At 31.8% G+C, this 21,837-nt stretch overlaps 1 protein-coding gene across 2 annotated transcripts in view; it reads left to right on the forward strand.

Annotated features, from left to right (window-relative positions):
* Positions 1-578: 578 nt before the first annotated feature.
* The window catches only part of LOC105199864 (UDP-glycosyltransferase UGT5), a 187,387-nt gene continuing 166,128 nt past the window's right edge, over positions 579-21,837 (forward strand). Inside the window, exon 1 of one of the 2 annotated variants that reach the window (XM_039456254.1) lies at positions 579-1,920. In XM_039456254.1, the coding sequence (XP_039312188.1) occupies positions 804-1,920 (1,117 nt within the window). In that variant the 5' untranslated portion in view covers positions 579-803. The remainder of the gene's footprint in view (positions 1,921-21,837) is intronic. The other variant, XM_039456253.1, reaches the window with a different exon arrangement.

The raw sequence follows: 21,837 nt of genomic DNA on the forward strand, positions 1-21,837 counted from the left end.
GATTAAAGGCTGTAAGATTGAGATTTAATAAAACTGCGTAGTTGAACGGACGCATAATAAATATTCTTACGTCTTTTCTACAGAGTTTAACATATATTATAGAGTTTAACACATTTTTATATTATTAACTTTTTGTCAATCATGGATTAAAACGTCTGGACGCTGTAATACTGTAATAACTTTGCATGTTACCATTGATTTTACTGTATGAAAAATTCAAATTATATTAGTTATTATTGAAGATAGAAAATCTAACATACTAATTTTGCTGTATTTGCACCAATAATTGTGTAAGCCTTGGAAAACTATTTTGAGTCAACAAACTAATAATCTTTTTAATTAATTTAAATTTCAATAATTTCAGAAAAAAATGTGAGATAGCCTTGAACTCTACAGATAATATAATCTTAAGATTTGTGCTTCATCACGGATGCATCATGTCAATTAATGTTCAGTCATCATCATTTTTATCAACAATGAAATGGCATATTTTTCTGTCGTAATCTGTAGATTATGCGCTACTGCTTTAGTTGGTGATTCACTATCGCAGTAAAAAGAAAAATTATTTTACTGTAGAGCAAAGGGGCAAAAGCGGAGAGATACGCGTATGAGATATCCCCACCACTCTATTAATAACGTACATATTAGTGTTCAAATGGACAGTTGAGCAGTCGGCTGTACACCGAATACTTGGACGGGTTGATTAACTAACTGCAAGTTCGTCAGCGAAGATCGATCGTTGCTAGTGAAATTATCAACTTACATTCATTTACCTGAAATTAGAGTCACTTTGACATACTGACATGCAAAGAACGTATTTATTTGTCATTCTTATTTTGATCTCAGTGTTCTCTGTATGCTGCTTGGCTATGAACCAGAACTCATTCGGGAATACTACTAAAACAAGACTCAAAATACTTGGCGTCTTCGGACATCTAGGCAAGAGTCATTTCGACGTGTTTAAGCCGCTTCTAGAGGAATTAGCTCGAAGAGGTCATGAGCTCACTGTGGTCTCATATTTCCCTAGAACCGATAGTGCAAAGATGAAGGAGCCGCTACCTAATTATAAAGATATCGATTTGGTGGATCCGGAGATCGGCGTCTTCGTAGACGTTATAGATCTTGAAAGGATTAATCACGCGTGGTTCCGTCCTTTAAGGGAACTACACATGCTGAGATACATGGCAGATTATGCGTGTAATACCGGTCTGCGAAGTTTGGCTGTCAAAACATTTCTACAATCTGACGAAAAATTTGACCTGATTCTTACGGAGAACTTTAATACCGATTGTTATTTAGGTTTTATATATCGTTTTAAAGCACCTTACATAGCCATGTCATCGCATCAAATCATGCCGTGGACCAACAACGATATGGGCAATGCGGACGATCCTAGTTACATTTCAGTGTTATTTCTTGGCTTTACTAAACCTTTAGATTTCTTCAGTCGAATGCAAAATGTAATGTGGCTGTCATTGTCTAAAATGATCTACGAGTATTGGTTTCGATCTGCCGATCAAGCCATTGCCAATGAAGTTTTCGGTCCGGGTCTTCCTAAGCTGAAAGAAATCGCCCAGCAATCACAAGCGTTGCTTGTGAATACCCATAGTAGTATTCATGGTAGTAGACCTCAGCTACCGAATGTAGTGGAAATCGGTGGCCTTCACATTTCATCCAAGATCAAACCGTTACCCAAGGACGTAGCCGAGTTTCTTGATAGCGCTCATGAGGGAGTGTTGTATTTCAGTTTGGGCTCAATGATCAAGATGCATTCGATGCCACGAAAGAAACTGGATATGATATTAAATGTGATTGACTCGATACCGCGGAAAGTGCTTTGGAAGTGGGAGGCTGACGAGCTACCGCGTAAGCTGGACAACGTTATGTTCAGGAAATGGCTGCCCCAGTTTGACGTGATAAGTAAGTAAAAAGACGTAATATTTCCTTTTTGTTTTCATAAGAAGAGAGCATGTAATCAAAGCCAAGATCTTATATTAAGCCTTCAAATAGCCTTCAAATTTTGAATTAGCTCGACCAACGTGAAGATACACGATTAACATTAACTATATATTAATTGAGACTAAATTAAATGTAAGATTATAATAATCTTATATAAAAACATTTTTTATTCCCTACAAAAAAAGCAATCAAAGTTTATAATTTTGTCCACAGAACAAATTTTTAAATTAGTTTTGACACTTTTTTTTGTTAAAGTAATTAAAATTTACGAATATAAAATTTGGTATAGATATTTTAATTATATTTATATATAATTTATAGATTTTTATAAATATTTCTATGTTTTTTAATTTAAATGTTAGAAGCTATTTTGTACATTGAATCTACAACTATTGATCTAACGGTACTTAATGGCTCTTCAGTTTATGAAATTTATGAAATTACTGGAATAAAATTACTATGAAACACTAAAACTAAAAATTTTTTAAATCTATATCAATGCAACTAGCGTTTGAAAATAAACCTAAATAAAGAGATTAAAATTTTAAACAGTGGTAACATATTTTAAAACAAAATAATTTTATTTTTATGAAAATTTTTTTATCTTAGTTATGAAAAAAACAAGAGTTTTGAAAAAGTTAATTTAAAATAATGGTTTTCGATAATTGAAGTATATTTTAAACATGCATGCAGAAGCATAATGTCGATTAGTTGCTGGTAATTGTTCCCGATATATCATGATGACTGTTATAGAAATCATTGATTTATTATGTTTCCAAACTATTTTTTGAAAGTTTTTCGTGCAGTTTGAAAGGAAAATAAATTTGTGGCATTTAAACTTTTATAACTCTGTTATTTTACGTTGTTTTGACTCACTTAATTTGGGTCCTGGAATAATATTTTTAAAATATACTTCAAAGAAGAAAAAAATTGATTTTTTATTTTTAGATAGGAATCTTCCTTTATCTGTTGTATAGTGCGTGATGTAATTTATTTGTTGCAATTTAAACGATACGTACTGTGATAAACGACAATTAGAAATAAAGCAAAATGGTCATTAAGAAATGAAGTTTAATAATTCTTAGGACGTTTGAAAGTGAGTGTGTTGCATCATTCACATAATAATTGCTAAATTGTATATATCATTATATGTAATTGCTAATTGTCCATAATGAGTAATGTTATGAATAGATACATGGCATAGTCACATATGCGTGATATAATATTAAATTTGATAGGACATCAGAATTGAATTGCGATTTAAAAGAAAAGTACATATTTTTAAAAAGACAAAAGTAGGCTAAAGTTGGCAGCAATAAAATTAGCTTATCGTAATCACTATATGTACATACACGTTTATTTCGATAATTTTAGCAAAGAATTCTATAAAAAATGAGCAGTGTGAAGTCGTTATTCTTAACTTATTACATACTGCTTTAGTTATTTAATTATTTTTTTATTTGTGCAAACTCTATACAAGAATACATATTTTTAAGTTTTTGTAAGATTTAGTGTACGAATTTTATGATTTGATATACAAAGATAGATAGGTAGGCTTAAAAAAATATTTAAAAGATAGTCATTTTATTATTACATTAACATTTATACATACGAATGTGTCTAAAGAAGTATGATGGTCATTGACTATGATTACGATATTCCGACAGAAAATGTCTTACATATGTTAATTGTACATTATTTCCGTTCTCTTTATACATATATATTATTGGTGTCCAGAATTTGTAGTTTTGAACTTGAAATATGTCGGTATTCGTATTCATTCGTTCTTTCTTATTTAGACTGTGTTCCAATATACACTGTCAGTACAGAAAATCTATAATATATATAACATAAACTACAAATTTTTAATACTGGCAGTGTATATTGGAACATGGTCTTAAAACAACAATTGAAAAATAGGCTAATGAGAGTCAGCACGGGTGAAGAGTGTGCGAACACATGTATTGATATATAATCATTTTAATTATTTATTCATATCTCTTACAAACGAACAAACATTTCGACTCACTTTGAAGTCATCCTCAACGTATTAATAATATTAAAAGTCGAAAAATATCGAAAAAACAGAGTACACAGCATACATTTGTACGTTAGACGATGAGCACGCTTTGTTTTTGAACGCCTGAATGTATACTTTGACAAGGGAAATTTATTTCTCACGATTGAAATTTATCCAAAGCTTCATTAGTCTTCATCAGTCCTAATGGTTACATAGACAAGTGTCAGTGACTGCGACATGGCCATGAGTGGAGATGCCACGACGGATTTGGTAAACCGTTAGTGATTTGACTGCTTCCCGATTATGGTGACTGATGACGGTTAGTTTTTTTTATTTCTATTATTAATGATACGCTAAGGATAACTCCAAAATGAGTCAAAATGTTCGTTCGTTTGTAAGAAATATGAATAATTATATATCAATTCATGTGTTCGCGCACTCTTCACCCGCGCTGACTCTCATTAACTTATTTTTTAATTGTTGTTTAAATTTTGAGAGTCCTTAATTAATCAATTGATGGTCTTAAAAGCTGTTTTTTTGTAATGCCCCGGGAAAAATTTTTCACATGCAATTATACGTAATTATATACCAAATATATTAAAATATATATAATTATATGTAATTATGTAATAATTATATATAATTATATATAAAAACTTTTTTCCTAAGGCAAGACGTTTATTTTCTAAAACAAAGATCATTTGAAATTGTTAAAAGTTTTTGACATGTATTATTTTCTATTTAAAATATGTTATTATTAATATCATTAATAAGAGTATATTTTAATATTATTAATCATAACTAGGAAAACTCGTGGTATAATGGGTATTATTTTAAACTAGTTTTAAACATATTAAAAATAAATAAGTCACATTGTTTTTTACTAAAAAATTCTTGGGAATATCTATTTTAAGAAAAAATAAGTTTTATTGCAATAGACTAGATTAAATTATGGACAAAATTACTGTTTTATTGAAAACGTGCATTTACCCCATTATGCTCTGTTATGCGGAGTAAATCATAAAACTTGCTTATTTTTCAAAAATAATGTTCAAAAAAATTTCTTAAGTAACTTAGAAAACTTATATATGTAAGAATATACTTCCAATTAATAATATATACATATGTATATTTTATTAATAATTTTTCTGATACATTATATTACTGTTATTAAAAACTTATAGAATTAAAATTTCGTAACATCTGTTATTATATATTAGAGGAGAAGAGAGTATTATGGCTACTGTCGACAATATGGCTACCCCTATTATTTCCGTTATTAGGTGACGTATTCTAACAATGTTATATACAAGAAAGTGTTCGCAGTCAGAAATAGTTCCTCGAATCGTTCCGACATCGTTAAGATCGATTCGTAACTCACGTCAAAATTATAACATTTTCGAGAAACCAAAAATTGCGTATGTAAAGAGTATAATGGAAGTTTCATACATTTTTTAATATTTTTGGAATGTATATGTAATAAATAATCTTATATTCTAGAAAAATTTGTTTAAAGATCGAATCGATATCGATTTGACATCGATTCGACGATGCGATGATGCAAAAAGAAAATTAACTAATTGCATTTCTATTTTTTCATCGTTCATTTTTATTATTTATTACATGAAAGAAAAGTAGAATGATTTTTGCATGTAATGATTTATAGAATCGTCGTCGTTCGATATCGATTTGAACAATAATTTTATTAGTTACCTAAAATTTTTTTCAGAATTTTTATATAAATTGGAACATTTTAGAAATATTGAGAAATCCATATTTTTTCTCCAGATTTTTTTATATATATGTGTATTTTTAAATATTTTAAAGTTTACATTAAAAAATCTGAGAACTATTCTAAAAAATATGTTATAGAAAAAATCAGAAAAATTCTAAGAAAAGTTTTCATCGGAGTATATAAATTTGTCTCAGATTTTTAAATATAATTTTCAAAATTTTTAGATATTTTTTAGTCATTTCCAGAATTTTTCAAAATTTCTGTAATATTTTATAGTTTTTAGAAAATTTCTTAGTTTTTTTTATAGAATATTAGAATATTTCAGAATTTATGCATACATAAAAGATTTAAAGAAAAAACTTAATTACTTAATATTTTTGAAAAATGTTTTGAAATGCGTACAAAAAGTATATCTCAGAAAAATTTTTATCAGCAAGAGCTATTGATGTCTTTCTTCTCAAACTAATTTTTCTAGTTTTATCTTTTTTGTATACCAAAGTTATTACATACGTTTATAAACTATATATTTTTTTTTCGATGTTTATTTTGAAATAGAATTGTTGCAGCATGAAATACGTTCTGTGTTTGATCAAATTAACCAAAGCATATGTAAGCCGATTAGATAATCTTAATCAAATAATCGATTTTTAATAAAGCGATAAAAATAAAGCAATTTTTGAAAAATTAAATTTAATAAAAAGTGTTATTATCTTAAATACACAAAAATAAAAAAAAATACCTTTAACAATAATCCTAACTCGAACCAATATCGAAACGATCTCTATTTCTCAATTATTTTATCTAGTCAGAAATAATTCTTTAAAAAGAAAAAAATTTAATTATTTTTCGTGTTTGATGGGATGTTCTCGAAAAATATCAAAATAATTCCTCGAAACGATCGTTTCGATGTCGAATGAAATTGAAAATTACTCGAAATTAGAGTAAAAAATCCATCAAAATTAATAAAAATTTCAAAAATTTTTGACTTGCATTTTTGACATCGAAACGACATCGTTTCGAGGAACTATTTCTGACTGAGTTAAGTTGATGTTACAAATAATAATTCGATAATTGACGCAACGAGTATAACTGGCAATGAGGAGTAAATATAAATGTGAATTTAACTAGCTTAATAAATTTTATCATATATTTGGTGTAGCAGCATTAATAAATTTACAGGCATCGGCGGTATAATTTATCGGTGGAGGTCACTGCGCGGAATGATTGGCCGGATGGGCAGTTTTACAAAAGACGCGGTTTACGCGTGGACTTCGGAAGCACGATGTCTCGTTTCATAAGCTAGCTGTATCTGTTTTCTAGCGGCGCAACCTATTATTACGGCGATTATCTGTTCCGTGCTATTATTAGACGACACGTGCGGTACAATCTGCTTTTTCTATATATATATATATGTCGCGTGCGACTGTGTCAAGCGCGCTTTGCGGCGGGCGGGCACGTGGTAGAGGGACGCGACACGACCCACAAATATGCGACTTTTAATTTCGTGCGCGAGATTCTCGACATTCGTGAGTTAGATTACAACGAATAGACCAAGTACTCTTGGTGGAGAGGAAGACGCTTCACCCCTGTTCGTTTAGTCGTTGCTAAAGGATCGGTTTGTGTGTTTTGTCGGAAAACCGACGGCCAAGTACACTTGATCAAATCCAAGCACATTGAGCCCGACGTTGCCGCGTCGCGTCGGTAGGAAAAGACGGGTGTCGGATGGTAGTCACCAAAATCGCTCGGTAGGGGAAAAGCACGTTTTATCTTGAAGCTACGTAGAGGCTTTTTCGGAGAGATTTATTAGGCGGAGTGAGTCTTCCGAATAATCGGCGGAGAAAAGCGCAGCTTCTCGCTGCTCCGGTTCTTTTATACCCGGATCTCAAAACGTCTAGGATGCTCAGATGCTGCTCGGCTCATCTCGGAGTACGCATTCTTGCCGCTCGAGATCGGGTAGGGAGAAAGCGAGCGAAGCACGCTAGCCAGGCGTGCGGATTACGTTAGCTGGCGTGCCGATTCGGTGCCATGCGCGTGCGCGACAAGATAATCAGCGCGCGAATGCGTTTTATACGATCGCGCATTAACAAGAGATTTATTAGCGCGATGCGCCTAGTCTTCGTCCGGCGAATGGACGGCTGAGCGGCAATGGACAATAGTCAGTCCGAGGAGGTGATAAAAGGCCGTTTGTTACATAATAATGAAATGACATGAAAGACAAAATTTCAACGTCGACATATCACGTTTCACGCATATTAGTTCTAATTTTTTTTTGCGATACTATGTCGTTACCGTCAACGCAAAGTTCTCGGTTGAGGAGTTAGGATGAGGATGCTATACTGACGGGAAATACCGACACATTACAGTTTACATCATTAATTTTCGAATTGGCTCTACAGATCACAAAATCCTTTTGCAGAATAAAAGAACGCACCAAAATAAAGTCCAGGCTGGTAAATTTTACGAGAAAATCGAACAAAAAGTTAAAAATTTATTTATTTTTGACTCTTAGATCTATCAACCAAGGTTAACTTTTGTCATTTAACGACGTTCTGTAGTTTGATGCATTTTCTTGTTGGACTTTCACAATCATAATTTATGCAACAATTTTAAGTAATTGAATTACGCGTGATGACGCGTCTTTGCATCAATCGCGTGACATTCGCGTGGCATCAATTGCGGTAGATAATTCTATCTCGCGACAGCCGTTTTCGTAAGTGGCGATTGTATTATTACAACGCCGACTAAGCCGTGAGGATTTGCAATGGTAATGGCTTGCTAAAAATTTTACCGAGTCGTTTTAGACACCGTTTGATATTCTATTGCCTTTGCACACCGCGTGGCGCGTGCTTGATGATGACGAGCATCTGCAACATGCGCCTTTTATTTTTACCATTTTATTTTTTTCATTTCGATCTTTTTATCACATTGTTCGTAGTTAAACCGTACCGCTGGCATAATGCACGTTTTCATTTCGTTTGTACTCTTTGCGATCTATTTTTCGTTCGTAATCACATTCTTTTCTTCTCGACTGGTTTTACGCGTTTCTGTGACACAAAATTTTATCATTAATAGGAGTCTATTATTTACATGTCACATTTTCTTTATAACCTACTTTTACGATCTTTTTTTATTTAATGCTCCAGTTACACTAGTTAATACTCGACTAATAGTAATTATTTATGATAAATATTTTTTTGTAAATAAAATTAACTGTATATTAAGATTTTATATCTTTATTTTTATATAATTGATTTTGTGATATATAATTGCATACAAAAATATTTACAAATACATGTACATAATTATATTATTTCTTATCTCCTTAATGGAATATTTATAATTTTGTTTATTAAGATAAAGAAAATTCTCTTTCTTCATTATAATTATCATCCTCAGAAAAGATTTGTAATAAGAAGACTAAAAATATTTTTGTTATCCCTGATAAAAAAACCAATAGAAAACGATAGAAAGTGCCAGAAACTTGATTCAAAAACAATAGAATTCTATCAAAACGATAGAATCCTATTGTTTTTGAATCAGGTTTCTGGCACTTTCTATCGTTTTCAATTGGTTTTTTTTATCAGGGTTACGCTTTAAGTTGAAGTATTTGTGATATTCACAAAGCAAACTCCCTTGTAGACCGTGAGCCTTTATGATATTTTATTAGAAAGAAAACAATTTATTAACAATATTATGCAATTATTGAAAATAGTATTCCTAGGTGGGAAAAAGAATCGACTTTAATTAACTTACGTAAAAAACCGTTAGCCTTTTTCTTGTTCTTGTGTTTTTTTTTAGATAAGTTAAGATCAGTAATAGAAAGATAAATAATAAAGAATTAAGCTAATTATATAATTAAATAAAATATTATAAGTTTTATACAATATAATATTAAAATATGTATTGCATTACATAAAATGTATTGCATGTAACTAACAAAGAAACTGCGGCTCCAAAAATAAATATAATAATAAATTTCCAACACAAACTTTGCAATTATTGGTGCGTGAAATTAGTAATTTGTAATTTATCGAGTATGATACATTTAATTGATTAAGTATACCATACTTTTTTAAACGTTTTGATTCCGGATGTGAATAATTCTCAGCGACAGTGATCGCCAGTACACATTAGGCAAAGAGTTATCTCATGTGTGTTAATTACATCTAAAAAAAAGTTACGTTTAAATTAAAGAAATTGTTTCTTTAATTTAATTTTTTTTCTAAGTTGAAATGAAGGTATTTTTGAAAAAAATAAAAATTTATTTGATTTTAAGAAACGACATTACTAACTTTTCTTAGAGTACATAAATTACACAGCCACACAAAAAGAAAAAAGTATTATGTGCGAGACATTAGACCTATGTATCCCTATATATTTTGACGCTCTGAAACCGAATATGATCTCAGAGTCAAGATTTTTTTTTACCTTAAAAAATAGTGTAATTTTAAGAAATTTTGGCCATTTTTTTGAGAGTAAAAAAAGTCCTGATCTGATGGCGCAATTCTGAGGTCATATTTGGTTTCAGAGCGTCAAAATACATAGGGATACACAGATAAAATCTCTCAGACATGACACTTTTCTTATTCTCAAAAAGTTGCCAACATTTCTTAAAATTACACTATTCAGCCCGGATCTTCCTTTAATTGAAAAACATCAAAAATGTTATGCAGGTTTTTCGTACATATTTCAAAATGCTGAAGTAGTAGTAAATAGACTCTGAAACCCAAAGTTCCAAACCCGGAGGAGTTTCCGCTGGGTGTTCGGCTAAACAGCGCGGATCGGTAAACGGTTCGGGGGTGGTCGAAAAGCGGTATGTTATAAGTTAAATCAATCCTAGTCATATCTTAATGCTGTTCATCCAAAACCCAATTTCACTGATAAAACTGAGCATAGTTTTTTGATATTACACATGTTATATTTGTATTTACCTGTTGTCAATCATGAACAAGGATTTGGATTTTTTTTCAAAGTTTTTTCTGCTGCCGAAACAGATGCGGCATGCGATGACAACTGCCCCATAAGGGGATGTGTAGAATAATTTGATTTTGCGATCCGTTTTGGTAACAAAGCCAGCAAAGGCGAGCTGCCCTGCAAGGGACGTTTGGGTGTGAGGATGAAGCCGTAGTGTGTCCGACGATGAGTTGACATAGTCCTCATCAAAGTCGGAAAGCCTTGATACTTAAACTTGGGGAGGTATCAGGGTTATCACCCCCAGGACGGTGGACTCATCTACTATCGGAACAGAATCCCTAACGTACGGGTTTTACATTTAAATATGGAAAATTTAACACAAGAAAACAGCAATAACCTTAGCAATATCTTTCCAGTTAGAATACACAGTTGTGAACGAAAATCAAATAATTTCTGTTATATTTGTGGAAAATTTGCAATTTCGCAAAATAAGCGATCAATAAACGTTAAAATAAAGAAAATATATAAAAAATGCTTCAATCTCAAAATAAGCAATCAAGATGCGAATTGGGTATGTAGTTGTTATACACATTGTATGTAGTTGTTATATAATGTTAGATTGTTCGAACAACAAATCTTCACAAAAATTAATGAAGTTCACAAGGTCTATGCTTTGGAAAAAACCACTTAATCGAGAAATACATTTGCATGACTAATACAATAGGTGTCAATAAAAAGAACAAGTCATATATCTGCTACGCAAATGTACAAACTGTTGAAAGACCAATATTAGCACTTGATACTACAATCAAAATGGTAGAAGAAATGGACGTATGTAATGAACCTCCACCAGAAAGCACGGGAATCTAGCGACAGAGATAAACAATAGTAGTATTGATAGCTACGATGATAGTGAAGATAATGAAAATGCCTATTCAATAGATAAAAGAACACAGAAAGTTATAAAAACGTTCACACAAAACTAGTCAGAAATTTAGGATTGCCCAAAGATGGTGCGGAATTTCTAGCCTCAACATTGAAAAAGAAAAACCTATTAGCAAAAGGTGCAAAAGTAAGCTTTTATCAAAATCGTGAAAAAGGATTTCGGGAATATTTCTCTAAAGACGAAACTTCTTCATTAGTATACTGCACCAACATTTCTGTATTGATAAATGCATTAAAACCAGATTGCTACAAAGAAGAAGAGTGGGGACTATTTATCGACTTTTCTATACGTAGCTTGAAGGCAGTTTTGCTCCATAATAGAAATATTTATGCATTTGTTCCAGTAGCTTACTCGATAAGCATGAAAGAAAATTATGAAAATGTAAAAGAAGTTGAGAAAAGTATATAAAATCACACAGACAATACAAGTACGAAGACCTAGCTACGACCGTAATAAGCATTCTTGTTTAATGTGTAAAAAAAGTTCTTGAAAAAATAAAATATGCAGAACATATGTGACAAATATGTGGAGATCTTAAAATAATGTCTATGTTACTAGGCCAGCAATCAGATTTCACAAAGTATCTTTGTTTTCCATGTCTATGGAACAGTAGAGATCGAGAGAATCACTATAAAAGGAAAGTATGGCCAGAAAGAACAATGATGACACTTGGATGCATGAACATCATCAACGAGCCGTAAGTTGATAGAAGAAGAGTCTTACTTTGCATATAAAACTTGGTTTGATGAAACAGTACGTAGAGGCCTTGGACAAAGATGGCGAATGTTTTCGACATTTAGGGCGAAAATTTCCACAAATTTCGGACGCCAAGTTGAAAGAAGGAATCTTCGATGGACCACAAATTCGTACATTGTTAAAAGACGAAACCTTCATCACAACAACGAATACTGTAGAGAAAGCAGCATGGCTCAGTTTCAAAAACGTCACTGAGAATTTTCTAAGAAATCATAAAAGTCCAAATTACAAGAGAATGGTTAAGGAAATGCTCGCAAACTTTCAGAATTTAGGATATCTTATGAATTTAAAATTTTAAACTTTTTACATTCACATCTAAATTACTTCCCTGAAAACCTTGGTGACTATAGTGAAGAACAAGGTGAAAGATTTCATTAAGATATAAAAGAAATGGAGCATAGGTATCAAGGAAAATGGGATGTAAATATGATGGCTGATTACTGCTGGTCATTGAAAGAAGATTTACCAAGGAGAGGAACGAAATGTAAGAGAATGCCATTACGAAGAACTTTTGAGAACAAGAGAATGCGTTATAACAAGATATAAGCTCCTTTATTTGAACATCAAGTTAACTTTTTCTCCTCCCGGGTTTGGAACTTTAGGTTTGAGAGTCTATTTACTACTACTTCAACACTTTGAAATATGTACGAAAAACCTGCCTAACATTTTTGATGCTTTTTAATTAAAGGAAGATCTGGGCTGAACAGTGCATTTTTTTTTACCTTAAAAAATAGTGTAATTTTAAGGAATGTTGGCAATTTTTTGAGGATAAGAAAAGTGTCATGTCTGAGAAATTTCACCGTGTATCTCTATGTATTTTGACGCTCTGAAACCGAATATGACCTCAGAATTACGCCATCAGATCAGGATCTTTTTTACCCTCAAAAAATGACCAATATTCCTTAAAATTACACTATTTTTTAAGGTAAAAAAAAATCCTAACCTAATGGCGCAATTTTGAAATCATATTCGGTTTCAAAGCTTCAAAATACATAGGGATACATAGGTCTAATCTCTCGCATACTTTTTTCTTTTTGTGTGGCTGTGTTATTATTTGTTCAAATTATTTGTTTAATTTAATTTGTTTAATTTAATTTGTTTAATTTAAACGAATAATTTTTTAATTCAAATAGTAGTGGCAGAAATATAAGCAGCAAATTGTATTTAACAATTAACAATTATTGTATTAACGATTTTGTGTGTGCCTACGCGCACGCGGTGTGTGTGTGTGTGTGTGTGTGTGTGTGTGTGTGTGTGTGTGAATAAATAGCTGAGTAAATGAGTGAAAATATGACTTCTTGTTGCTCAATATTTTGAAGTATGTGCTTTTAAAGCCAAATAGTACATACTATTCTCTACATCTACTTCCCTCTCATACACAAATAAACACACATATACAAACAAAAATTACATACATGCATAGAAAATATTATGTGTATGTATGAATCACATATTATCACCTAATGTGTCTTTATTTATTACAAAGGTTGATTTGGATCGTTACTAAAATAATCGTAAGATACAACACTTTAAACGTCTGTAATAAAAAAACTAATCATGCTAAAGTTTTGTGTTTATTGAAACTTGATTAGCGAGTCAAAAACAACAACACACTAAAATTTTAGCCAATTTCACCAAGGGTCAAAATCCTATGATTTTGTGCGGAGTCCTTTGTATCACGCATTTTGTAGTGTTAAGCAATATGTATGTACATTTGTAATAATAGATTTGTAATAATAGATAATAATTGTATTGGATTTTATTTAAAAAGAAATTAAAGGTACCACTACTTGGATTTTATTAAAAAAATAAAAGTACTGTCACGTGCATTTTATTTGTTAAAAGTAGTACAGCAGTTATTTCAAAACAGCAATATACACTCTTTATAATTGGCGCCATTTAAAGTTTTCATACTTTTTTTTGAAAAAATACATTTAGATTGATTTAAATTTAAGATATGTAACGACCACACTTCACGCATGGACGGTGATCGGGAATGAGGGCGCGAAGGGTCGCCAAAGGAATTAGACTTTGTTTTGGATTTTTGGACTTTGTTTACAAAAAAGAAGAGTATTTATTAGATGCAGAAATTATCGCAGTGAAATAAACACAAGTATAATAGTGCGGAATAGCGTCGGTAACGTGATTGCGATAACACAGAAAATGAAACCGGACGGTAATTAGAGCGGATCTTATAATAGTAAATCTGAGCGCGCGGACGGACGTGATAATATAATCGTGGATTAAATACGAAAATCTATTTACAAGTATATCTACAGAAGCACCTGTATCGCGAGACGCGTTTCTCGGAACGGCGTCGAGCTCTTTTCTTGAAATTCGGGCGGCCTTGTTATTGTTGGCCGTGAAAAAGCGTGCGAGGCGCGGCGTGTGGTGCGGTATGGCGGGGCGCGACGCGTACATGGATCCGTGTGTTTGTTTTCGGTTTTGCGCGGCCCATTGCGAGGCGGTTAATACCGCTTGCTGCAATTGCCGGGTGGCACTACCCCATGCCAAGTGCGCTTGGTGGAGGCACGGAGCACCGTACCCCCCTTACGCGTGGTAGCGCCGGACTCGGGATGCTGGAAGGATCGCTCTGCGTCAAGTGTCTTGACTGGGCCCAAGTTTGTTTGAGCCCGTTGCGGCGAGTAAGGAAGTGGATTTGGACCGGTATCGGGAGCGGTCGAGAGTCAAGTGTTTTGACGGAGACCGAGGCGCTCGATTTCTTCCTCAACCTGGGTGATTTCTGTACGGCGGACAAGCCAGAAGCGGACAAGGCCGTTTTTGGCCGGCTTACGTATATACCCGAGAATCGCGGTAAAGGGATGTGCGGCGTGTTTCGGCGGAACGGTCCGGAGGCAGCATCCCTGCCACTCAATCTCGGATCTCTCGATTTGGGCCACGCGCGCGTAGCGTGGCTGCGGACGGCGACGGAATGAGAACGCGTTCGCACGGAGATGCGAAGCGCGCGGAAGCGCTCGCTCGCTTGCTCAATCTTTGGTAATATTACTAGGCGTTATGCGCCGATACTTGCCGTTCGGCGGATGTTTGGCCGGACGGCTCGGACGGTTAGGCGGTCTGGGGTTCGGAAAGTGGTTTGTTACAAAAGAATTACAATATATACATTCTGCAATGGAAGGTATGTAATGTTATTAAAATGCTTCAATTATAAAACAGATGACTTTGATACAACACTTTTTAAACTTTAAAAATTTCAGAGAGGGGTAATATTAACTGCTGAAACGAAGAAATTTGCTTTATTAAGTTTAGATCACGATTTTTTGTGGCAATAGAAAATATGAGTATAAAATTTTAAATTGAAAGGTGTTATTTTACTATGGTAATCTCACGTACCAAAGTCGCCGTTTTCTACAGTAATTCTTTTAACCTAACTCATCACGTATCTTTTTAAGATCATAGCTCGTTACATTTCGCTCCATAAAACGGACTGGAATTATAAAAAAAAATAAAAATTTTAACAAAAGTAAGATCACATAACTTCTTGAATTACATTAATATAATAAACATTAAAAATTAGATATCATATACCTTTTTTTTCGCATTACGAATTACAGTTCTAATTACCAAATGTCGGTAAGCGACCACTAAACAAATGCGTGTTATAATTTCTTATGCAGTTTGAAAAGCCGCATTTTATAAAAGTAGGGCCAATTTCACACAAGTATGTTTTTTTCGCATTATTAATTACAGTTTTAATTACCAATAATCAAGAATGGACTACCAAACGTCAGTAAGCAATCGCCAAATCAATGCTTACTATTATAATTTTTTATACTGAAAGCCGAATTATATGAAGGCGGAGCTAACTTCACGCGCGAGTTTGTCCTTTTTTCGTATTATTAATTACAGTTTTAATTATTAATCATCAAGAATAGGCTACCAAACGTCAGTAAGCAATCACCAAACGAATGCTTATTGTTATAATTTTTTACACAATATGGAAAGCCGAATTTTATGAAAGAGGACCCAACTTCACGCGAGTATGTCTATTTTTTTGTATTATTAATTAAAATTTCGACTACTAATCGTCGGGAATGGACTACCAAACGTCAGTAAGCAACCACTAAACAAATGCTTACTGTTATAATTTTTTATGCAGTCTAGAAAGTTGAATTTTATGAAAAGAAGGCCAACTTCACGCAAGCATGTCTTTTTTTGTATTATTAATTACAGTTTTAATTACCAATCATTAAGAATGGATTACCAAACGTCAGTAAACAACCACCAAACAAATGCTTACTGTTACAATTTTTTATGCAGTCTGGAAAGTCGAATTTTATAAAAAGGGGGGCCAACTTCACACAAGTATGTCTATTTTTTTGTATTATTAATTAAAAATTTTGACTACCAATCATCGGGAATGGACTACCAAACACCATCAAACGACCACCAATGAATAGTAATGATCGTTATTAGATTTTTAATAGTGGGGAGGCCAATTTCAGCAAGCTAAGAACTGCTACTGAAATAAACTTTTAGTGTATTATGCAATTGTATTCTATAGATCTTACAACTATAGTATTCATTCTGCTGACAATATTAGAGAGATAGCAATAATCCTTTGGTCAACCATATTTGAGAATATTATAACTTAATGTTATTTATCTTAAGGACTATGAGTGTGAAAACTGTAAAGATGATTATATCTTAACAGATGTATTCGATATAATATCAATATAACTGGAATTTACATACATTTCTTTTCCAAACATAGAGATTATTGTTGCTACACCCATAGTCATTTTTTCCGTGATCAAAAAACATTATGGAATTAGTTTCTTATATGAAATTAGTATTTTAGGTTTTTGTTTGTGTTGAATTTTAAGCATTTTCATATAACCTCTGATCTTTGGCCAAAACTTTTGAATCATTTTAGCCGATTCTTGTATTCAGGAAATTGAAGAATGGTTTGATCGTTCTCTAACTTTCGTTCTTCTTTTAAATTTTTTATGCTACTTCTTGGTCAAATAGTTCCTCAAAACGATGTCGTTTCGATGTTGAAAATGCAAGTCGAAAATGTTTGTAATATTCATTAATTTTGATGGATTTTTGACTTTAATTTCAAGTAATTTTTTATTCGACATCAAAGCGACATCGTTTCGAAGAGTTATAGTACTTTGATGTTTTTCGAGAACATCCCGTAAAGAACAAAAAAATAATTTATTTTTTCTCTTTTTAAAGAATTATTTCTGACTAAATAAAATGATTTAAAAATCGAGATTGTTTGAATATTGTTTTGAATTAAGACTATTGTTGAAAGTATTTTTTTACTTTTGTTTATTTAAGATAATAACGTTTTTGATTGAATTTATTTTTTCAAAAATTGTTTTATATTCAAGTTTAAAAATAAAAATTTTTACTTCTTAAAATAATTATTGAAAAATATTTTTTTAACAAATAAAGAATGAATAAAGAAACTTTTTCTTGGAATTTTTTTTATTTTTTGTATAACATACTCTTTGAAACAATTCTCAGATTTTTTAATGTAAATCTTAGAATATTTTGAAATATATATACAGGATGTTCATTAATGGTTGTCCCCACGTTTTACCATAGAAGCACGCATTTGTTATTTCTAATATAATATGTTAGAAATACATATCCGTCGGTAAATCATGCTCCTATGGTAAAAAGTGGATACAATCATTAATGAACACCCTGTATATTATACGAAAAATTCTGAGAAAAAATATAAATTTTTCAATATTTTTGAAGTATTCCAATGTGTATAAAAATTCTAAAAAAAATTTCAGATAACCGATAATTATTATTTAAATCGATGCCGAATAATGTCGATTCTACAAATCATTACATGTAGAAATCATGCTATTTTTGTTTTAATGTAATAAATGATAAAAATAAACAATGCAAAAATAAAAATGCAATTGGTTAATTTTTTTTTCCACATTTTTTTCACATTGATCCGATCTTTAAACGAAAATTTTCATAATATAGATTATTTATTACATAGATATTCCAAAAATATTAAAAAAATGAAACTTCTATTATACTTTTTACATACGCAACTTTTGGTTACTTGAAAATGTAATTTTGACGTAAGTTTCGAATTAATCTTAATGATATCGAAACGACATCGTTTCAAGGAACTAGCTCTGACTGGATTAAACGTAATTATTTTCGATAAATATTTTTCACCGCATGCAATTTTAAAAATTTTAAAAATTTTTAATGTTTTGATAACTATTTTCTTAATTTTACAAAAACTTAATCTTTTTTATTCCATTTTACAACCTATTTTGCTATTTTATAAAAATGAAAATCAATTATAAATAATTATAACTCTCGACTGTGTCAACCATAGATGTTGAAACTTATAAACAAACGTTTTCTTTAAGTAGTACCATCTATTCTCGATAGATGGAGTTACTAATACTATTCTACTATTTGCAGTCCGGGAACATAATTGTCACATTGATATTAGAAAAGAGGGTACTGTCAACAATATGGCTACTCTTGATCTTCGTTATTAGGTGACGTATTCTAACAATTGCTTATAGAGTTTTTCGTTTAGTAACCCGTCGTTTTTTTGTGATGTTAATATGCCAATATATAATGACTGACAATAGTTGTAATGTATTTTTACTTTTAAGCCCTTAAAAATTTTTTCAAAGTACACTTTTAATTTTTAGTTACACACACTTTCTCATTATTCTTAAACTTAAGTGTATTATCACACGAATGTATATACATTCGAGTGCTTTTTTGTTACTTAAATTTTTATTTGGCTATACACATTTCGAGTTATACAAAGTTAAAATAATAACATGGAATTTTGTTAATACCTATATAGAACATAAACCTCCAATAGACGTCTAATGGATGTCTGCCGTGGAGGTTCAGACCTTCCAGTGAACGTGGACATCCAATGGACGGCCACTAAGCATCCACAATTCCGCATTGCGCACGTCCATTGGACGTCCATTAGACGTTAACAATAGATGTCCATTAGACATTACGTGGATCATTAATAAATGGTTCATAGAGCCAATTAGTGAATGACATACCGACGTCACGTGGATCATTAATAGAGGATTTATGAAGTCTTAGCAGACGTTACATGGATTATTAATGGATGTCTGCCGTTTGGACTTTTTAGTGGACGTCCAATGGACGGTAAAAAAAAATTTTTTTAAAACAGATTTTATTATTTTTATAGCTTAATCTGTATTCACTGTTTTATATACATTTTAATTTACTAATTACAATTACGCATTATTTTATAAATTTTTGAAACGCATCGGCGCCAGCGGAATTTGAACCTAAGATCTTCGGAACGATAACCTACTCAAGTAGCACCTATTTTTATAAACATTTTATAAACGTTTTTCCGAAACGTTTTAAAACCGATTTTTAGAAACGTTTCTCATGCGTTAAACTGTCGATTCAGATAAACGTTAACTGAAAGTGTTTTTTAGGATAAAGAAATTTTTAAATTTCTACTTTTTTAGAATTTCTAATTATTGTCAAAAACAGTTTTCTTAATGTTAAATAAAATAGAAATGTTATTTAAAGTAAAAAAAAATTTAGGAATCTTTCTCAAAAATTTTTTTGGAATTTTCAAGCGGTCACATCCATTCAAGTCGTAACCTTGCCGAACGTTGCTTGACCTGTAAGACTGCTACAAATTGATGCCCGATTGATCTGTGAACACTTTGTGTTAACACATGTATATCAAGTCAATATATGTTATTGAAAAAATGAAACATATAATTAAAGCATATTATTTATATAAACATATATAAAATTATACTCTTTTACGATTACGACTTGAATGAGTGACCGCTTGAAAATTTCCGGAAAAAGTTCTTGAGAAAGATTCTTGATTTTTTTTACTTTAAAAAACATTTATATTTTATTTAATGTTAAGAAAACTGTTTTTTACGTTATCATTTTTTACAGTATTTACAGAAAAAACAAAAAATACGTTTCTTAAACCATATGGTTTCAAAAACGTTTTTGTTTAAACGTTTTTTAATGGTTCTTTACGGTTATGAAATTATGGATACGTTTTAAAAACGTTTTTGAAACCATTATGTGCTACGTGGATAGTATCTTAACACTAAGCTAAACGTACACTTGTGAGATTGTTAATAAAAAGTTATATTTGAAGTAAAACTGATTTGAACAAGAAGAAACTGACGTCTTGAGTATCGCGCAAACACTCTTACTAACTCTTTGTTTATTGAGCTTTAGATATTTTTAATATAAATTATATAAATAATTAAAACCTATTTCTGCCCATGGCCAAATCAGTCAAAAAACAACAATTAGAAATAGTATTGGAGCATGAAAAAATTGGCGACGTACTTCACATTAATGACGTAAAAAGTCCGTTGCCAAAGTTAATTTTGCAATTAATTGTTATAAAGAAATTGTCAAAAATGACTGTAGAGGAAAACTGATTGCGCCAATCGATTTACCGGGAAAAATTACTAAAGAAACATATATGACGCTTTTTTAATTATCATAGTTGTTATAATTGTTATAAACAAATTAGTTGCATAATTGTTTTGATAAAGAGGTAATGACCAAATTCCATAAAGAGACCGCATGATGTACGTAATGTAACATTTTATCCTTGTTTAACTTTCGGTAATTAACAAGGATTACGTCATGCGCATTATACGCTTTACGGAATCTATCTGACTCTTATGATGGAAATAAAATCTCATAAAGCTATAGAGATTTTATGGACTTCTAATGGATGTCCATCTGACTTCTACCATGAAGATCGACCTCCCATAAAACTGTTACGTCCTGAGTCCTCGAGTAAGTCTCAACGTTAATTTACATTACGAGAGACAAGTCGATCGCCTATGGAGAGGCTTAGGGTAGGACGGAACAAACCGTTGGTCTCGAGCACACATGTTATAGGGCGTATGCGTTGAGTGGAACATAGCAAGTGAGCTCGATTTAAAAGTCAGTGTCACAGTGTGACTCTATGACGCTCAGTCGAACTCGTACATTTATCTGGTCCTTATTTCGTGTAAGCAAATCGAATCGCTTTTACACGGGATTGGACCTAGTGCTATTCCTTTTCAGGAGCAAGGGATCGGAGGTAGTTAAAGTAAATTGATTAAAATTAAAGATAAAAATTACATTTTATTTTAGTATAGTAAAAACAAGTCAATTAAAATGCTTATTAGTAAAAATTCAACATTTCTATCTTAATATCTATGAGTGATTGGTAAATTAAAGAGATTTAGATGTAAAAAAAACATTTGATAATAAAACTTAAATTGTACTTGAATACATTGAAATTTGTTCGTTATAAAAATTTACGTGTGTATGTGTGAGTGTGTGGTACAAGATGGTCATTGTTCAGGTTCAAACGACTCAAATATCTCGGCTATTTTGTCAAGTATTTGTAGATCGAGATTATTTACAAAATTCTCTGCTTCTTTGGAAGTAAGGGGAGGAAATGAAGGCGCTTTGGAAGGAAATTCTAGGAGAGGGGTGTAGGGATCT

The sequence above is a fragment of the Solenopsis invicta genome, chromosome 12, assembly GCF_016802725.1.
Source record: "Solenopsis invicta isolate M01_SB chromosome 12, UNIL_Sinv_3.0, whole genome shotgun sequence".
Taxonomy (NCBI): Eukaryota; Metazoa; Arthropoda; class Insecta; order Hymenoptera; family Formicidae; genus Solenopsis; species Solenopsis invicta.